Raw genomic sequence first — 20062 nt, forward strand, 5'->3', positions numbered from 1 at the left:
GTTCTCAGCTTGATTTCTCTCGTTCACATTTATTAACGTAACAGAGGTCAGATATACCTATATAACTATGACACTAGTCGTTGTGTTCGGATGAATTTGGCAGTAAAGTGTAGTGAATTTTACTCGATATTTGTATGTACAATGTTCTTTTTACCAGCGAAACGATGAATGATGGTAAGATTAATAATAAATAAAGATATGAGTAGTTCTATAATTACGTATAATGATTTCTAATCCTGATTTATGACATATTTATATCAGCATTCAGATCGAGCTTACGGAATTACTGAACACGGTAATTTCAAGTAGTTGCAAAGTACGACTGGTAGACCATGCCCATCGAAGTGGTCGCAAACCAGGTAAAACAACTCCACCACGTTGCAAATCCAAGTAATCCTCTAAATACGTCAGTCGTAAATATCTGAACATAAAGAACAGAATAAAGTTAACATTTCATTCAATTTACTGAATACATGTTGTAAATGAGGGTACAACTTACTTGTTTCAACGAATCCAAAGCCAGATGGAACTCTTGCGCGGTTTGGATGACGGATTTATCATCGTTTTCGCCAAAGATTTGGGGTACAGCTCGCGGCGGCTGATCCGCGGGACATTCTTCGATCGGCACATCTCTGAAAAGACCTTTCCACGTATATCCACCTGCAGAGAGTTGAAACAATAATTCTTGATCACATAGGGCCAAGTTATTCTGCGTGAATATCGAGTCTCACAACAAGGGTTACTTACCAAGTGTTTTGTACATAAGAGTAAAGAAAAGGCAGATGATGATTGGTGCAACGTACTGTAAGGATACTACGCAAAGGTAGTAAAATACCGCAGCGATCTGAAAGACGTCAAACATCTCAAATCAGAGCATGGAGATTTATTTTTCAAATACGCACAATAATCGTAAATTTAATCAAGACCTTTTTTTGGAGATCGGTGTTCGTTATTCGGCCAGCTTCTTTTTTTTGATCCTCTATCCTCTGACTGGCAAGATTCAGATACGATTGTAGATACAATGGCATGAGGGCCAGTCGCAGTAATATCGCTATAACTACCGCAACTAGTCGCATACTTTCAAACGCTTGAGCTGTCATTCTGAAAACAGGGGTAAATAAGACACCGAAAATCGCATTACAGATTCTGTTGGGTTGTTACACATATTTTTTTAGCCGAGACTGCTTACAGTGGACCATTCATTCCGCTAAATATTCGAATAGTGAGATAATCTCTGCTAACGGGTTTGATCCATAAGATAACCAGCAGAAAAGGAGAAGCAAAACTGATATTTAGCAGCAGTTGCAGTAGTTTTCTTTCTCTACAATACCTGCAACAAGTTAGATGTACTATGTAACAGTTCAGGAAAAAATCAACAGACGAATAAAAGAATATGATCATACTTTAGCGAATCCCAATGCATCCGGGACATTCTTAGGCCTGGGAAAGTGAAGAGAGATCCCAGTAAGCCACACCACAAGGCCAAGAAGAATTTTAACACAATTTTGGAAGCTGGACCTCTGAAAGGGCACCAAGTCTTACTCATATAGCAATATCGGTCTGATGTTTTACAATGAATATGTTGCAATTGTAACTTACGAGGATGATAGACCCTGATTATCTAAAAATGCTGAGGCACTCTCATTGAAGCTGACATAAGCTTTGTCCAGTCCAATTTCGAGAGTGTTTTCATCGATTATCAAAACCATCATTGCTACCAAAAGGTAAGAAAATCCTGTAACTATACACGTAGATCTTTCTCCAACACTCTCTTCTCCTTTGAAGTACTGTACCCACAGGGAAAGCAGCGTTTTACTATCATATTAAACCTATATAGGAAATTTGAATTCATACAAAGTGAACAAAATTATAAATAGTGCACAGAAAAGGATACAGTGCAAAGCCCAGGACCAGAGTGCACCACAGCATACTGAGATTGAACTCCTCTTTCATTGGATAGTAATAGTTGTAGACCTAGTGACAATGAGTAAAATTATTTGATAGAAAGTATCTTATGGAAAATATGAATTAGTTACCTCAGTCAGAATGTATACCATACTGGCATATAACGAAAAATCAACCAGCCACTGAAATTCAGTGTAGAATTTTAAGTGTATAACATCTAAAGATGAAACTTGAGCACTCTCAAGAGTGATTTCCAAATTTCTGGGAACATGAAACACTTCACCATTTTTCCCATTCTCAGCATGTTTTCCTTTTTTTGGTTTGTCTTTTGGGACACCGGCAAGGGCTCTGAGTTCTTGGTCCGTTGGGTAGAGGTAGCGAATCAGTCTGAGAATATTATAAGAACTGAACACTTGAGGATATTCTGGTCCAAGATTCAGATCAAGAATAGAAACCAGGAACGTTTATATGTGATAATAATAAAATGTTACTTACCCGGTGGAGCATAAAATCCATCTAGCAAATGAGTAATGAGGTCCAAGTTTTTGTATCACACTGACCATTACAAGTGTGATAACTAGCTGAGCCCCTAAAAGGGCCTAAAAAAATATTTTTTTAAATATTAACCAACCAAATATAACCTCTGAACTGCACAGTTTTGCCCATTAACTACTTGCCATGATTCAACAAAATCGTAATCAGAATGTAGTTGTCTTTGAAAAGAAAATGCATCAGGTCTCGAGTTAACAAGACTGATTAATACTTGTTAATAATAACTAACGTCGAAGATCCCACGAAGCAGACAGTCATCGGTGGCAGTCGGCTGCTACCGTTTTTAATTATTATTTCTTCTAGCTGTCTGCTTGATTTTGCTTCTGTTGACCACCGCGTGGTGGTTTCCTCTGTGGTTTCGAGCTCTCACAACTCTCCCGCCCGTCTGGAAGTAGCTTGAAAATACATCTCGACCCGATGGCCCGCAGATGAAGCTCGAATTAAAAATAGGATAGGTAATGTAATTCATTATGAGTTCACAACGTTCGAAAATAAAATAGAAATGCTAGACATTTGTGGATGTTTAACGTAAAGGGATTTCATGAGGTACAACTGATCAGCGGTTGTTGCAGCGATCATTGTCAATAGTTTAATTCGTCGCTAGATTCAGAAAATATTATGATTCGGAGCATTTTCGGAGACATATCAATAATTTCAGGCTTTTCTTGCTCGTATTATTTCAGTGTGCACGTCACACTTATGCCAGAAACATACACATAAGTTAATTCTATCAACGGTTCATTTTACTTCAGCGTCGACCGAAGTACCATTGGAAGTACCAATCTTCAGTCAACCGAGTCAACAACGGTCAGCGCCAATCAGCGCGTTAACTGATGATTGGTATCAGTCAACCGTTGACTGAACGCAGTCAACGAGTCAACGATCAGGGCAGCGGATCATCGTTTCAGCGGCCGATTGAAAGCGCCGCCTTCTGGATCTATCACGTGAGCGTCGCTGTCGGCCATTTCGGTGGCAGCCATTTTTGGGTTAGTAACTGAGTGAGTTGATGCCGTTCAGGTAACGTTCATGCGCAGAGCGTGACAGTCAGGACAGACAAAGGTTCCCGTCAGTAGCTCGCGATGGTGATGATGTGTTGAGGAAACAGTCAGCTGTAAACCGTAAATTCGTGATGGCTTAGACGTATGTGGGTAAAAGTGTAGCGCGCCATTGTGAGATTAATTGATATTAAGTTATCATCATACGAAAAAGTGTGGTGGAGTATAATAATCATTAGTTCGGTGCGTGCGAGATGGTTACGATGTTCAGTGAGTGCGGATACGTCCTGTTCCTGCTACTCCTCGTCCCCTACATTGAAAGCGGTGAGTTAACGAGTTTTTGTTATGAATCAGCAGGCAGTTAGGCTAAGGCCAACCCGAGTAAGGCCCAAACGGCAGACGAAGCAAGGCTACTCTCGAATACCGAACATCCGTCAAAAGCTGAGTCAAAAACTGTTGATCTAATGACAACAACAGCCCAACGCAGCCGTTCGCTTCCTCTGCCGTCAACGAATTCCGAATAAAACTGCCAACTAGCCGTCAAGATTTGCGCCAGTTTGGGACTAGTATCAGAAGTAACAGAAGACTATAAAATTAACCAGTTTAATTAGACTCTACATCGCCGGATTGTCCATCACATCATGTGTTTGGAGCTTCGAAACTTTGAAGTTTCTCATACGTCCATCCAAAAACACTGTGCGCTTTGTTTACCTCTGGGTATGTCTAGTCTTCTCGACTAGCCGCGTTGCGACCCGCTATTTTTACTCTGATTAACAGTATTACTATTATCCTACTTTCCGCCGAATATTCGCGCCTCTTCATCACCGATTTCATGATACTTGGGTTATTTAACTCTTACGCCGTTCATTCATCTTTGGATAAGTCTCCGTTATATGAATACATCCTTAAGTTACAGTTGTTTAATTTTATTAAGTCTCACAATCAGTTTCTTGGAAATGTGACGGTTGTTTATTGTACCAGTGAATGGTGCATTTTCCCCTTTTTCTTCTCATTTGTAAAGTACGAACGATGTATGTATGTACGTACATGAACGAGGTACAGCGATAGAAGCAGCTTTATTGGGGATTTTGACTGCGTTGTTCGTTCGTTGCCTGACCCCAGCTCACCGTAAACTTGGATGTATGCAGCATGTATGTGTGTATATTTATAAACGCCTGTGAGCAGAGCATTAATTAATGCTGCATGTAGGAACCGGATGATCCCTAGATTACCATCTCCGAAGGGCGCGAAACATGAAAAAAAAAAAAAAAAAGGGAGAGAAGATACGGTCCACCTAAATAATTCTCTTTCAATTTACATTAGCCCGGGTGTCAGCTGAAAAAGGAGTATATAAAAAAAAAAAGCAAATTAAATAGTCGACACATATAAAAACGGGAAACCAAGTAAAGTATACAACACATTTTATGTTTAATGTACATAAAACGTATACGTATACACGGGGGCCGCGCTTCACGCGATATCGATTTGTCGGAGTACGTATAACGCGAACGCCTGCTGTTCTGTACGTTTTATTTATATTTAGTTTTTTTCCCGACTCCTATTTCGATAAAAATTATATCGGCCATCCTTTCTTTATCGACATTTGCACTAATCGTACAATTTTCACGTTAATTTCTACCCACTCACTTCACCTGATTCGTAGACACACGTACACGTAGATTGTACGTACCACACGGTTACATCGCCTCACGTTAATCACGAACGTTATAACCGCATACCAGGCCACGTATCGAACGTGAGATTACAGATCAAAGCAATAAAAATGCAGGCATCAAATCGCGGCTCATTTGATATTATATGACATTTAATCAGCAATCTCTGCTCTGTTATTATCTTCTCCTGGTATTCGTTATCTCTGCAATATACGTAACCATCGCCGAAACGTGATTCATCATATTTCCAGGAGCAGTGACGATATGCCGGAGCTTTTCATTCTGAATGTGTGTTGCATATACAACCGCATCATTGGAAAATATTATGAACCGCTTGACGCTAAATTCAGATTTCAACTACGAAACTTGTATAAATTTAATAATAATTCGATGATATGATTTCTCGTGTAAAGAATTGCAGACGAAAGTGCAATGACGATTCTACCGAAATTCGTCACATGTTCAGGCGAACTGCGTCTGAGTTATAAAGATTCTGCAAACAATTGTCACATGGTTCTATATCAGTTAATTACACCGATTGTCTGACTTCAGCAAATACATACATATGACTATGTATCTATATCGCTAAACAATATTTGCAAAGATTTTTCACCGATTATTTAGGACTTCGAGGTACACAAGGACGGAACTGAAAAACCTATAATTATTTCGTCATTTTTAATTTACGTATTTTATGACGAGTTATAGAGAAGCTTGATTCTGATTTATTAATGTACGCACGTTATTTCTAAGTTGACGTTTGTGACGTGTAACACGTATGAGATAAGCTGTGTACCGTATTATGTTTTATTTAGCTGCATACGCGAACGTCGATAGGGTACATTTATAGTGGGGCGAAAGAAACTTTTAATGTATCGGTCAGCCTCAGCTCGGACACATTTTTGCGGCGGTGTTCAGTTGGTATAGTCCAACTTTTTCCTTGTCAGTTTTTCATTAACTTAAGAGCCGAAATTCTCTCTTTGATTCGTCTGTTACGGCTATCCCTCTATATCTTCATCCTTTTCTCTTACCTTGTGTTTTAGCATTCATCATATGAACACCGCAATACTCGCTCGATTTGCGTATATGGTTCCATTTTGACCAACCAGCTTGATTTTTGTCTCCAGTCCGTAGAGAGGTCTGCGATATAAAATACCTACAAAAAAAAATAGAAAAAGATTCGCGATTTTTTTGCGGAGTTTTGCAGCGTTACTTATTTTTCTCTCACGTGCGAGAGTTGAGACTTGTATACGTGGATCTCCGGTTGGTAATCAAAAGAGCTGCTGCTTCTGGAGGATCGAGCTAATTCCGACCTATACATCGGCGATGATGGCGGCGACGGTGGCGGGGCTCGTAAAAAAAAAAAAAGGGAAAGAGAAAAAAAAATCTACCTAGTATAACACAGCAGCAATTTGCTGATGGCCAATTTCGCCTGGGTTACAACCGCTTTTTTGACCATCATTCTTTTACGGCTAAGCTTAAGTGCAGAACGCGAAGAACGCGATATACCTTATTTTCGAAACACTAAACTCCAAATATTCGCTCGCAAAATATGCGAACTCGTTGTTCGAACGAAAGTTGAACCGAGTCTCGAAAACTCGGTGCAGCAGCTGTTGTATTACAAACATGCGATTTGATATGGTGCGAAACTACATCTATAACGAAATAATTTCCTCTTTTATCACCCTGTACATACGGGTGTTCTTAATCGCGAACAAACGCAATCAATTTTTAATCTCACTCTCCCTCGCAACGCTTCGCACGAAACAATACATAATATCAAAGCAGTAGTAATAACGTTCGCTGTAAAAAATCTAATACCAATACTGCACTGTTGTACGCCACGCACGTGCTGTCAGATTAGAATGGCCTTGAACGTTATGGTCACTGACTTGGGAACATAGACTTGAGTCTTTCAAGGTTTCAATGCACAGCACCGAGTCGAGTAGCATCAGCGATACCGCGATAGTTTCGATTCAGTAATAATATAGTATATGTATATTATAATATTGAGTCGTATTACTCGCTCGATGATGTGTGCACACGATGCGTAATATATATTACATGGTTAATATTATATTACACACTTGATTCCGATTTTTCCCTACTTTTTTTGACTTTCACACGCCCATACACGCTGTCGATTAAACCACTGTCACGGCACATAGATGTACACGCAATTCCATTGAAAAATCTAAAGAGGCGACAGAATGAAATCTCAAAGCGACAGAAAGTGTATTTAGGCATATTAGAATGAAAAAAATCGGTTCACAGGAAGTGGTTATTTCGTTATCATCTCATTTATGTATGTACATTAGATAAGCTAGGTCTTGACCTAAAATCACATTATAAGTATTACTCAGATAACAATTCTCCGCATTGATTAAGAATGTTTATTGATTTAGAATACATAATTCGTTTCTCCCCGAATTTAAATTGAATTTATTCGTTCATTCACGACATTCGTACGTTGTCGAAGATAAAGCTTCGCCTCTGTTGTACATACATTCGTAATTTTTTCACCATTTTCTGAGACTCTGATGGTATTATTAATACGCCGGGTATTTCCGGGTCCCGCTACTGTGATATATTGCATGAGCTGCTGATCAGTATTCATGTGCACGGGGTGTCCTTTTAAGAGGTTCAGATTCGGAGACCCTTGGTCACCAGGGTAAATACGTACCCTTTCTAGCCACAACCGGTTCCGGATGTATACAGAGCTTCGGAGCCACATCACAGCTGAAACTACGGGCAAACTCTAATTCCGGTACCGCCGGCTGAGTCTAAGTCAAATCCGAAGATTTGGCGGACCGCAATCACCGATATACCCGAGGATATACCTCATGTTTGATAAAATCTCAGTGTGCAAATATCCTTGTCCTTATTTTTCTGTCTTTTTATTAATTATGGAGAAGGTTCGAGATTTTCAATACCTGTATTTTGATATTTTCACCGTAGGTATGTTCATTTTAAGTTTCATACATACATCTACCGCTATAATCGTTTATTTCTCTGCGAATTCAATTAATTTTCATTCCTCATTACGAATCGTAGGTACCTGATTATATTTATGTCGAAAGTTCGCACATATTGCGAGAGCAGAGAACTATATATAGCGTTCGATACATCAGCGGATTGACGAATGAAGATATGATTGAGAAAAAATTTTAATTGGAAAATTAATACCGAATCTTTGAAAATATACATGGTCGATGTGTCCGTACGTGTCGATGATTATTTATTGATATTATTGCGATTAATTAATATAAATTTACGCAGATCGTTGGTATGCGTAGATATATAGGTCGTATTCTAGATAGAGAGTGGGAATTTAATACCAGCTGCAGCAGTTACACCAAAATCTCTTTGATCAAACGATCGCTTCGGGCTATACATATAGTCGTTAAGTGTATGTAGGAGGAACTTTATCGCCGAAGTGTATATCTATATGTATATAGTTAAACTGGCAATGAGTTTCGGAACTCACATCAAACGTACCTTAAGGATTGGTCGGCTCCTCTTGTTCGAAAAAGAATTGCAGAAAAATAAGTGCAGCAGATGGAGAAAGGCACAACAGAGAATCCAGGCTGGAAACATGCATTCGGGTCACTGATTTTATTTTTTCTTTATCTCATTGTCAGCGTGATAAAAATGATGCTGGAATCATTATATACATATATATATGGATCTGCACGATGCGATATATCTTACATAACAAACATACCCACACCATATATTGTATCAGTTATTCATATTCCACCTCGCATTCCACGTAGCAATAGTAATCGTGATATATTATCTCTTTTATTATCAAAAATGTAAAAATCTGTACAGCTACGCGGGTTTTCTTCTTCTGTGGCACGCATTTACAGTTTAGCTGGACATTGGCCACTAGATTTCGAACGTCACTTCATTGTGCATGATTCCCTAGATTTCAGGTATCTGAATCTGCAAACCAAATTGATCTTTTTAAAAATTTAATCAACTTGTTCCCAATTTGTCGATCCCAAAAGTGAAAAATCAAGGATATCTCGATGAGAAAAATTCGGGAATCGACGAAGTTCCTTACGCAAAAATGCATATAGGAACAGCATCACCAAAGTAATTTCGCAAGAAATCCGTTTGACGTGGAATCCGAATGTCCCGTATCGGTATAATGGGGCGTAGGGGGGAAAAATTATTTATAAGTGAAAATCGTGATTCGAAAATTCAATTTTTATCACCGCCGTGATTCAGTGTCGGTGCACCATATTAGTTATTGATCATTATTATATCACATATATCATACTGCAACAGATTTTCTCAATGTCCGTAACACACCCTTGTATTAATACAGAGTAACATCTGCCGAGTAGCGTTCCCTGCAGCTGTATATACCACCTCTACAGTTCGGATATTAATTGAATGATGGCTTACATCGTCACAGTTTCGATAATAACACTTTCCCGTAGCACCTACGTTTCCTTTATACAATTGTGGCGAGTAAACGACGCATTGAATCTTCCTTAACGGCTCACACCTAAATAATCAACACGTATTTGATAAAATATATCCGTTCATGTCACTGTGTAAGAGAATAAGGGGAGCCTGCGAGACGCACAATCGCCGCTTAGAACGAACAATGAGACTATAAATTGAAATCTGAATCGAAAAGTTTATCAATTTGCGTCAAAATAAAGATGGTCTGTACGATGACAATTTAAAAATCATCGAGAATTTTTGATGTCGTGAGAAAAATCAACACCCTGGTTAGTTCATATAACAACAAGTGACATTCCCACACTTGTGGTGGATAATCCTCTTGGTTATCGTTCTTTGAGTTAAGGTTATCTTGATTCATCGTCACTTTCAGTGGTCAGTGTGCGTATGAAGCGTGCCTTAGAAATCCCGTATGAACAAAAACCGCTTTGCTCTCTTGGGTCGGAAGGCATCGGCGGTATCTGGTAACCGGTAGCCAGTAGCAGCAGCAGCAGCAGCAGCAGGTTTACTCCAATGTTTCAGAAAGGTTGTTGTACACGTGCATTGTATAGCTGTATACTGAGCAAAAGAGCGAAAGGAAAGAAAAATTGTTCGTCGGAGGAGACAGGGAGAGAGAGAATGTGGATAAAGAGGAACAAAGTGGGAAGGGGGTTGATAGGCTCCCTTTAGCTTTTCGTAGTCGTTCAAGAGGAATGGGATCGGTGGTGGCGAACGTGTACGATAGGTGGTACCTCGGGTGGTGGTACAGTGGTCGGAGTACTTCTCGACCGCACAAAGTCGCTTGGGTATTGTAAATTTGCTTTACGGTACCACCCTCCTGAAATAAGCCACGACGTCACTACCACTACTACATTATACAACCCCTCCACACCCGAACAGCGACCTCGGTAGCCACCCTTTGGGCCCCAGAAACTTCCATTCCCCGCAAGATCCCGCGGGGAAACGAGTCTGATATATCGGTACAGCGGTATCAGCAAGTTTAGTATAAACGCAACACACTGCAGCAACCGGCCGACCACTGCACCGGCACTCGCTGCTATAAATCCGAAAAGCTTTTTTCCCCATTTTTTTTCTTCTTGCATGCAGGTGTATATGTATATCGTACTTTCTGCTTTCCTAGTTTCCATTGTTTGTTTGTTTTTTTTGTTTTTTTTTTTTTCCATACTTTTATTTGGTCTGGCGGGTATCGTGCAGGGAATAACCGTTTTAGACACACCTGTAATGTCAAAGTGTCCAACTAATTTTATATCGCCTGTGCCCGAGGGATAATACCGAATACGATCGGTCATCTTTAGATAAAATGAAAAAATATCCTACCGTTCTGAAAAGTTGATGACCAATAGAAACTCGAAACACGAGATGAAAATTCGAAATCCGAAATGGGTGGCGCTTTTCTAAAATCGTGCAATGTTGGTATAATAAATCGCATATTTAATATATCGATGATAACGGAGAAAAAATTAAAACAGTTTATAAAAATGTAAGAGTGAATCATGGGGATTCAGATTTCTGTTTACAGATAAGATCATGCGAGCATATATCCCTTGATAGCGGGTTAACCGCGATTCGCGGCTACAACTGTTTTCTCTCGGAATTCTTTTTTCCCTCCTCTCCCGATTAAATTCATGAAGCTTCCACCTATGCAACACTGGCGTATCGTGGTTAATCAAACAATTGATGGTAGGGGGGATTATGACCGATTTACAAGCATTTTCGTACCACGGATCGCTCGCTGTATATGAGGCTTTACATTTCTTTCCAATAATATATGGAATCGATGGGAAATGGATAAAGAAAAATTGTACGTACGTTAATCATAATTACCTATGTACTACGGAATTTAATCCGAACATAGATCAAATATGATACGGGCGATCGATAACACATATCGCCGAGATCATCTTTTGATAATGGTCATGCAAGGATATCCAAAGTTGTAACAGCCGTTTAGCTGTGGCTTCAACATTTCGTGTTGTGAAATAAACGTGACCACGATCATATTTAGTAGGATGAAGATAAGGTGCGGTGCAACGGTATATACACGCATATTCTATTTATTACCCCTTTTTATCTACTCAAGATCAACCCGACCAAGAGGTGTGTCTCGTGTGAGTACAACATACGTAGAATGAGTGCTAATTTTCTTATTGGCCAGCGGAAAATGTGGGAACATACAAGTGGGAAATAGCTCGAGAATTTTGCAAGCGTCGATTCTGTTTCTCTTCGACTTGTCGAGGATCAATTTTTCGTATCGAATATCGTAATCTCCGTAGTTGAGTTTTTCAGATCGGGTTCGGAGTTTAAGATTATTCACGTTTTTCACCGAGCATTTGATGTATAGACGTATAAATCGATCGATCGGTTTATAAACTTCAGGTTATACCCAGATGTTGAGGATAACAAACTGCTTTGTTTAACCGCACTTCGGTTCTGGACGAGGTTCTGGACCAGCAATTCTCATCAATTCGGTCCAAACGGCAGCCGGCAGTCAGCCTGCACGAATATGATCCCGGTGATCCTCTTGTGAAAATTAACAACGCGGACAAATCACAGCCGACGTTCAATTTTGTGCTTCAGGATGCGAAAGAATTCCCATACAGAATCGATACAGAATTTCCGCAGAAAATGCGATCTCCGTATTCCATCGAGTACAATCAAAACTATTCAATTAAAATAGGGCATCGTCCCGTATATGATGTGAACAATAGAATTGGAAATCGTTCCTTGCTTTACACCATATCGTACTCGTGTATACATATACCATGCACTACCTATCTATATCTTGCGCGCGGAAACCCTTTGATCTCTTTTAGCGAGTAAGACCTACCATCACCTGCAGGGGGTTGAGGATCAGGGAAAGAGCTCGAGATAACGGAGCCCGCTTCAGAAGAGGCTGGGGTTGAAAACGAGTAGTATATGTACGGGGAAAAAGAGGGTTGTGGTTCGTTGGTTGGTTCGTTGGTCTCCCTTATACACCGAAAACCACGTCGACTGCTGATACTTATTCTGCGTCTACTTCGTCTACCGCTACTTCTGCTTCTGCAGGCTACCAATAAAACGGAAAGACCAGCTTATCATTATACCCCAGAAGATCCCAAGGACATCCAGCTGCACGGTTGAATATATCCGGGTTACTACTCTCGGGAAGGTTGTCGAGGTTCCTCGGGGTTGAATTTCTTCGTTCCCAGCTGCTTTTTTTCCCCTCTGTTTTCTTTACATTATTGTTCGGAAATTTTAGAATTTCGCTCCTGTACAGTACGTCGGAAAAATATGCGTGAATTATCCGTATGTGAAGTAGAATCGATACATTTTTATCTCAACCGAAATAACTAACATCCAAGTGTTTCCAAAGTTTGGTAATTCCTCGCTAATAGGACTCGCGATTCGATTCGATTCGATTCTATTCGACTAGAAGAGTCAAGTTGTTCGGAAAGTTGTGCGAGCACGTCGTTCGTTTGCTACGACTCGGTCAAAACTTTACCAAGTTTCAAGTTATATCCACGTGTACGTGCATGTGTACGTGTAAAGTCGAGCGAACATCCATCCCTTCAAATTCCGCACCGCGCACCCGGCTACGAATATATTTTGGGAAGAAGAATAGACAATTTTCAAATTACACGACGACGATGTTCACATTCCGCACATACCTATTCCGTCGCTGTGCATTATTTCATCATGTAATTGTATACGTGTAATATTTTTTTATACTTGATTCAATCGCTCGATATGAAATAACGGTGATATATTGGTATATTTTTGATATATCATCGATTTTTATCTGGAGTGGCATCATTCGATACGGATTAACGATAATTTGATCAGGCTTTGGGGCGGAAGATAATCTTGTAATGTCACAAGTTTAATAGCTGCGTGTACGAGATATGCGTAAGAAGTGTGTGTGCAATAGAATATTTTTGATTTCAACCGACGCGAATATAATCCTGTTGATGACCTACTGAAACTCGAAACGCGAGATGAAAATTCGAAGTTCGAAATGGGCGTCGTGTTTCTAAATAGGAACAGCTTAACGAGCGTGTACCGATTAGTGCACCGTTTCATTAATTTGCTTGTGGGCCGATTGGACTTTGCGAAATGACTGAATTGTGCCGCTGAACGGTGGTCACATTCTATTCGATTGCTCCTGATTTTTCAAATAGGTCAGCCTAATACTACGATTTCAATTAAATCGAAAACGCAAAACTTATAGCCCTAGATTTTTTTCAAAATTGGAGCCGGAAATCGAAATATTTTTCAGGGTTTTCTATGGTGTTCTTGTATATTTTGAACTCAGGAATCTGAATTGCAGAGTCAAATTGATCTATCTATGAAATTGATCGAGTTAAAGAAATGTCCTACAATCTATTTTAAAAAACACGTCGCTAATATATTTTTGTGCATCGGTGTGCAGTAGGAAACCAGGTTAGAGAATATAGTCTACAAGTATAGGTATGTATAACGTACTTATATACCTACATAGGTATGTACACTGCACAGTGACATGGCGTGTTTTTATCGTATAACGTTAAGCCTCCTCGTTTTCCCGCGAGTAAAAGTCAAACCGAAAATATATTAGGTACGTGCATTTTGCGCTTTGGTTTTGTACGTGTTGTGGGTTTTGTTTCCGTTTTTATATTGTCGTTATTGTTATTTTTACAGCCGCATAAAGCTACGCTTACAGGTCGTACGTGTATACGCGTAAATGATTTCGTGTATACCATGATAGTTAAGTTTGTAAATTTATTGCTTGGATTCGATTCAATGATTAACTGTAAATAACATTTATCTGGAGTTTGAAAAAAATCTGATACCATAGAGTCCTAAGTCATATCGCTATTCGAAAAAACAACCCTCGAAACTACCTATGTACACATATGTATAGGTATATGCTCACAGGAATCGTTCAATCGGTTTTCAACCGCAGCATTAAATTAACTGATTACTCTGGACTCTGTTGGGTTGACCTATTTTAATAAAACTTTCGGGTCACTTGTAACTAAAAATGATGCGGGTTGGTCTTATATCGTATGAGCGAGATATAGCTAGTGGTTGATATGGGGCCGAAACTGGAAGTTTGGATTAAAATTAATGCCGGAATTAATAGAATGATTATTGTAATTTGTCACCGAGTGTACTATACGTAAAACGGTTGTAGCTATTTTTTTCTCTTCATTTTTCATAAACTCATGTCTTTTAATTTTAAGTTCAGGTATTGTTTTAATTTAAATTACCATCTCTGCGGGATGATGCGCGTTAGACGAATAACGTAGGAAAACTCTTTAGAAATGGCGGAACAAAGGGGAATTTAATTAAATGCAACCATCATCCCTACAGCAGTCTCTGAAAATCGACCGCATTTAAATTCAGGTACAGAGACTGCATAGTGCAATGCCGAGAGTAAAATCAATCTCAGCATCCCTCATTTCGTAGTTGTACCCTATCGCTCTTCGTTTGAAAAAATTCATTGTATATATCGTTGCTCTGTGTATGAGTTCGATTTACCCATGGATCGGCAAAGGCAGAGGTAGAGGCAGCAACGGTACCGCGAAAGAATTAGGGTCCATGTAACAGATATTATCGCTCGGTCAACGTTTCGTATCTATACATAATGTATCCAACTATATACCTAAGGATATCGCTGTATCGCGAGAGCGGATCCCGTGTAATAGAAGATACACGCAAAGTAATCGCGGGTAACCCGATCACGATGAAAGTAATCGTAACATGCAATTTCTTTTTTCTTGTTTCAAATTTCATACCGCACGATAATTAAACGTATATAATGTGCCTTCATCTCTCAGAGGCATACTCTATCATCATCTCTAACTCTATAAACGATGATGGTATAAAAAATGCAAACCTTTCTCAACCCCATCGCGACCGTAGTTACTTTGAACTTTCGATACCTCGCAAACTTTTGATTTCTTTTTCTTCGCTCTCTCTGGACAGCACTATTTCGATTCGCGCTAAGTGTTTGTCAAGTTCGAAGACCCTCTAGGGGAGTATCGTCGACTGTTTGCCGCAGGGATAAAAATAAATCTTGGCGGTATGATCGTCGTCCTTCATAATTCTGAAAGTAATTTCAATTCTTACGCGTACGGTACGCGTTATAGATGCAAACTCGGAAGGAAATTATCGAGCGAAAGCTCTAGGGTAATTTTAAAAGCGAAAATATGTAACAACGCCCCGGTAACACGAACGTACCGTAGCCCCCCCCCCCCATAATAATCAACCCCCGCCTTTATAATGCACTCATTATATATACATAACGTAGCAAGTGCACGTGTATATCATATATACCTATTCACACATATCTATTTTACTTTCGCGAGCCTGTCTTCTACGGCAAAGTTATACCTGGAACACAATATATTATACGAGCGGCTGGGTTGTTAAACAACAACGGACTACCCGCATCTAGACCGAGCTCGCGGTCTAATTATTCCTCGAGTTCCCTCGTCGCGTTATTCCTGCAGGAGGTGCTCCCGATGGTTTCTAACGGCTTTCCCGAAGCCCTTAGTTTTCGGCTCTGCACTAGATTCTCTTTAGAAGGCAGGCGAGGTCCTCGTGCACGACGGGGTTATTAGATCACCGTGACGGTTCACCTTGAATCTCATTTCAAGGTGGTCAAAAGTTGCGGTTATGATTTCTGCGGTGTATACCGAATTACGGAGAAGGTTTCTACTTACCCCTATTACATACGTATAATAGTTTCGCCGGGTATTATTTTGATTAAATATAATGGATCTTCAACCCTAGGAAAATGATACCTGAGGGAGATGTGTAATATAACGTAACGCGCTATACCCACCGCGTAACGACCCGCGGTGTACGAAACTTGCGGTCACCAGAGAATCGAGTAACCCAATCACATCCTTGTAGTTTTTGTTTGTCTGTTTTGCCGATTTCTCGAATAGAATGCCAATTGTTATTTACATCTATGAGCTTATAATTTTTATGGGTTGCATTATAAACTTTGAAAAGTAGAAAACTGAGAAAACTGCACCGGGCAAATACTGGATATACGTGCAAGGAATTCAAGAACTACTGGAAGTATAGAAGTTCGTATTCAAGTCGTAGCACTGGCTGGGTCATACCGCGTTCGCCTGTTATATCTACTTTGAAAAGTTGCGGGGAAAATTACGGTTAATGTTATTTATTCATTGCAATATGCTGCGCCGCATGGAGAAGAACCAGAGAAAATACCAGGGAAACCAAAAACTATGTGAATACCTAATTCTCGAACCGACTGTTGGTAGTTCGAACTCATGGAATCGTCGTGTGAAATTTCAAATCTATCTTCTCGCAGAGGCTGAAATTCTCATCGATCTCGTTCAACTTTTTCCCGATAATTAATAAATGGGTTTTAATCATCGTGCGAGTAACTGCACCGTTCGTCGAACTGGTATCCGTTTCTAACGAGATACGCTGGGTGAAATTTTATTCGCTTACTCAATCGCGTCGTTATTTCCAGACACCGTTTATTCACCGCCATTTTTGAATTTGGAAAATCCGAGAGTTGTGCCCCAACGTGCCGCAAACAATTTTTCGAATGACTCGATAGAAGGGTCTAGGCCCTGTGGAGAAACGAAGCGCTGTATTTGGCGAAACGGGGCGCGAAATGAAGTTCAAAATTATTCCTGAGGTATTACGTGAAAACTACGACGTGGCGTACACGAGTCGCACTCCGTTGAAAATTTACAACTGGACGAAATGTACAACACCGCGATACTACGGAATGAATTCTGAATTCTGAATTCCAAGGGCTTTATGCGGTAAATACGTGCGCGAGTACACGTACACCTAGCCAGCTCGTTTTAACCTCACGCAACTTGTTTTCAGCCAGCTTTCAGAAAACCGCGCACTTAGCACAAAAGTTTCACGGGATATACGTAGGTATAGATGTACCATATCCGGCAAACCGAGCTCTCCCATATCTCTATGTTCGCGACGAATATTTTACGCTCCGCGACGAATCCGTGTATGTTCTATACCCACTACTCTGCGGAGTAAGTTGACTTATTATTTTTCCAAGCAAACTCCGAAACTTGGCGCATATCTACACATATACCTGAGATGTAAGCCTACCGCACCAACACCCCCCACTTCAGTTTCATCTTCAACGTGTTCTCCTCATTCGTAGGGAGTCGAAATTTTCCATACTTGGTGGTTCGATTAAAATTACATGCGTGTGATACACCGACAAAAGTTGAATGAAATTCACGAACCACGTATGTGAGGAAAAAATTCTCCCTCTTCGTATCGCTCGATCGACGATTAAGCACGAATTTCGATATACGGTATAACGTATGATATAATTTAAGGTAAACAGGCATCAGATATCGGAAAGCCGACAACGAACGAAAATTATTCGCGATATCGAATAAAAAATTAATTGAATAATTTTTTATATCAAGTAAATAAGTTGATAGAACGATGCTCGCAATCGGTATCCTGCATTATGTAATTTTTTCATATCGTACGTATACATAGGTATGTCTCGATGTATATAATATATTATATTATATGCACACACATTTATCTTCCCGTTCGCCAGCCGTCTTGCTATAAGTTGGGTCGGGGTTGCTGGTGCTTTTGGAACTCGTCCAATAGAGATATCGAATTCCCGCCCGCCCCCCTCCCTCCCAAATCTCGAGCTCATACTACCCGCTACCCTTGAATACCGTCACTCCGTGGGATTTTCAAAGTCTGGCAAATCCCGGTGATCAACGCGCAGACAGCTGGCCTGCTACCGTATATACCGTAGGGTGAACGACGTGCGTTTGCGCTCGAAACCGGCAAATTGTACTAATTATAAAATTCCTGAAGCCTCGCTTACTATATGTATGTATGTACGTGAATAGCTAGTCGGCTCGCTTCGAGGTATTCGGAGCGTAAATTATTTCGTCGTGAAAATTGAGATGAAAATGGGGCAAAGGGGATACGAAAAAAAAAACAACAAAAAATAAAACTAGAATATTCAGAAAATCCCGTATGTCGGCGGTAAAGCGAACGCGCGGTTAAAAATTATATATACATATATATCGGTAAACAAAACCGTTGCTCATATGAAATTCTAAATGAGTCCGAAACCATATTTGAATCGAGTTTCGAGTTCTCGCCCACGTTTGGCGTACGTCGAACGTTACATATTGTTGCAAGTATACAATATATCGTCGTCTTGACTACGGAAGGTCTGAACGTCGAACACGTGTTACTGGTACTGTTAGTGCTCCTTCTACTTCTCAAGACGCCCCCCTGATGCTCGCTCGTTTCAAGTGTCGTCCTCGTTGCTGCTATACTCCCTCTCGGAAACCTGTTACCTAGGGTTGCACGGGAGCGTTCCGTCGTTTAGAAACCTTGACGTCAAGCGTCGTTGCCACCGTCCTCGTCGTCCCAACGCCACTACTCGGTCAAATGAGATCGGACATGAGCAACGACCGCTCGCTCCAACCCCCGACGACACCACGATTTTTAACTCTACTTGTATTTCGGCCACCTGTACACACGGTTCAGACTCTGTTATCCGATTCTCTTGATCATCGGTTGATGAACACCGTGTGTTTGATTTTTGGAAACGACGCTTGTGAACTTTTTTTTATTATTTTCCTTTCTTTTAGCGCGCATGGAACCGATAAGACTCGTACATTTTATTGAAAAGAAAGGAATGTTATGTCAACTTGAAAAACCGAGCCAAGTTAAATTATCGCACTGCTTCGAAAATTTATCATTTTATCCGTTGTAGACTCAGGGTAATGTAAATTTCATACATACACGCTGATACATTATATAATAGGTGTGCGTACATATGACGCATACATATGCGTTAGCTGCAAGGGGGAAAAAGAACGGCGTTGCCCATCACCCTCTCTACCTCGCTTACACTCCTATATTTTTCCCATGCAGACGCCTGCAGGTACTCGATAAGAGGAATTTCAATAAGGGGTTATTGGTGCGATGGCACATACGCGTACAGTCGGTACATATACCTACGTACGTATGTGCACGGAAATTGTATACATATATGCCGAATAAAATCACCTTTGAATCACATATATATATACACTGCACATATGGGTGGGTATATGTGTGTGTAAAATAAATTGAGCTTTTATTCTCGGTATTAAGACATGTGAGTAATCATAAATTCCATCCAACGAAATTGGAGAAATTTGATTTCCTTTTCTTTTTTAAAAACTCCTTCTTTCTGTAATTTCTCCGTTCTCATTTTGTAACAAAAATGTTAAATTCCGCTAATATTATTGGACAAATTAGCGCAGGGTTAATCGTAAGGACCGTATACTCCGTAGCAAGAACGACGACGACGACCAAGGCATGGGAGACTTGAGTTTGAAATGTTTTAGTCCAGGCTAAACCTAATTGAACCCACCGAGTCGACCCTTGTTCGCACTTCTATATTTGCATATATTTACACACCGCGACGGTACGTCTACCCCGAAC

At 40.2% G+C, this 20062-nt stretch overlaps 2 protein-coding genes across 4 annotated transcripts in view; one reads left to right on the forward strand and one right to left on the reverse strand.

The window, feature by feature from the left end:
• Position 1: 1 nt before the first annotated feature.
• LOC105683630 (transmembrane protein 161B) lies at positions 2–2829 on the reverse strand. Of its 2 annotated transcripts, none has more exons than XM_012396372.3 (11): positions 2583–2829; positions 2401–2504; positions 2037–2292; positions 1895–1974; positions 1600–1815; positions 1404–1520; positions 1190–1330; positions 927–1101; positions 748–844; positions 500–660; positions 2–421 (listed from the first exon to the last, which is right to left on the reverse strand). In XM_012396372.3, the coding sequence occupies exons 1-11, from the start codon at positions 2583–2585 to the stop codon at positions 302–304; spliced, it is 1470 nt and encodes a 489-aa protein (XP_012251795.1). In that variant the 5' UTR covers positions 2586–2829; the 3' UTR covers positions 2–301. The 2 variants fall into 2 exon arrangements, with proteins under 2 accessions (XP_012251795.1, XP_048507408.1); XM_048651451.1 differs by having other exon boundaries at positions 2687–2824.
• The window catches only part of LOC105683634 (disintegrin and metalloproteinase domain-containing protein 10), a 98450-nt gene continuing 81162 nt past the window's right edge, over positions 2775–20062 (forward strand). For both annotated transcript variants that reach the window (XM_012396378.3, XM_012396379.3), the window contains exons 1-2: positions 2775–2912; positions 3210–3776. In XM_012396378.3, coding sequence (XP_012251801.2) covers positions 3707–3776 — 70 coding nt within the window. In that variant the 5' untranslated portion in view covers positions 2775–2912; positions 3210–3706. The remainder of the gene's footprint in view (positions 2913–3209; positions 3777–20062) is intronic.

The sequence above is a fragment of the Athalia rosae genome, chromosome 1 (assembly GCF_917208135.1).
Source record: "Athalia rosae chromosome 1, iyAthRosa1.1, whole genome shotgun sequence".
NCBI classification, from domain to species: Eukaryota; Metazoa; Arthropoda; class Insecta; order Hymenoptera; family Athaliidae; genus Athalia; species Athalia rosae.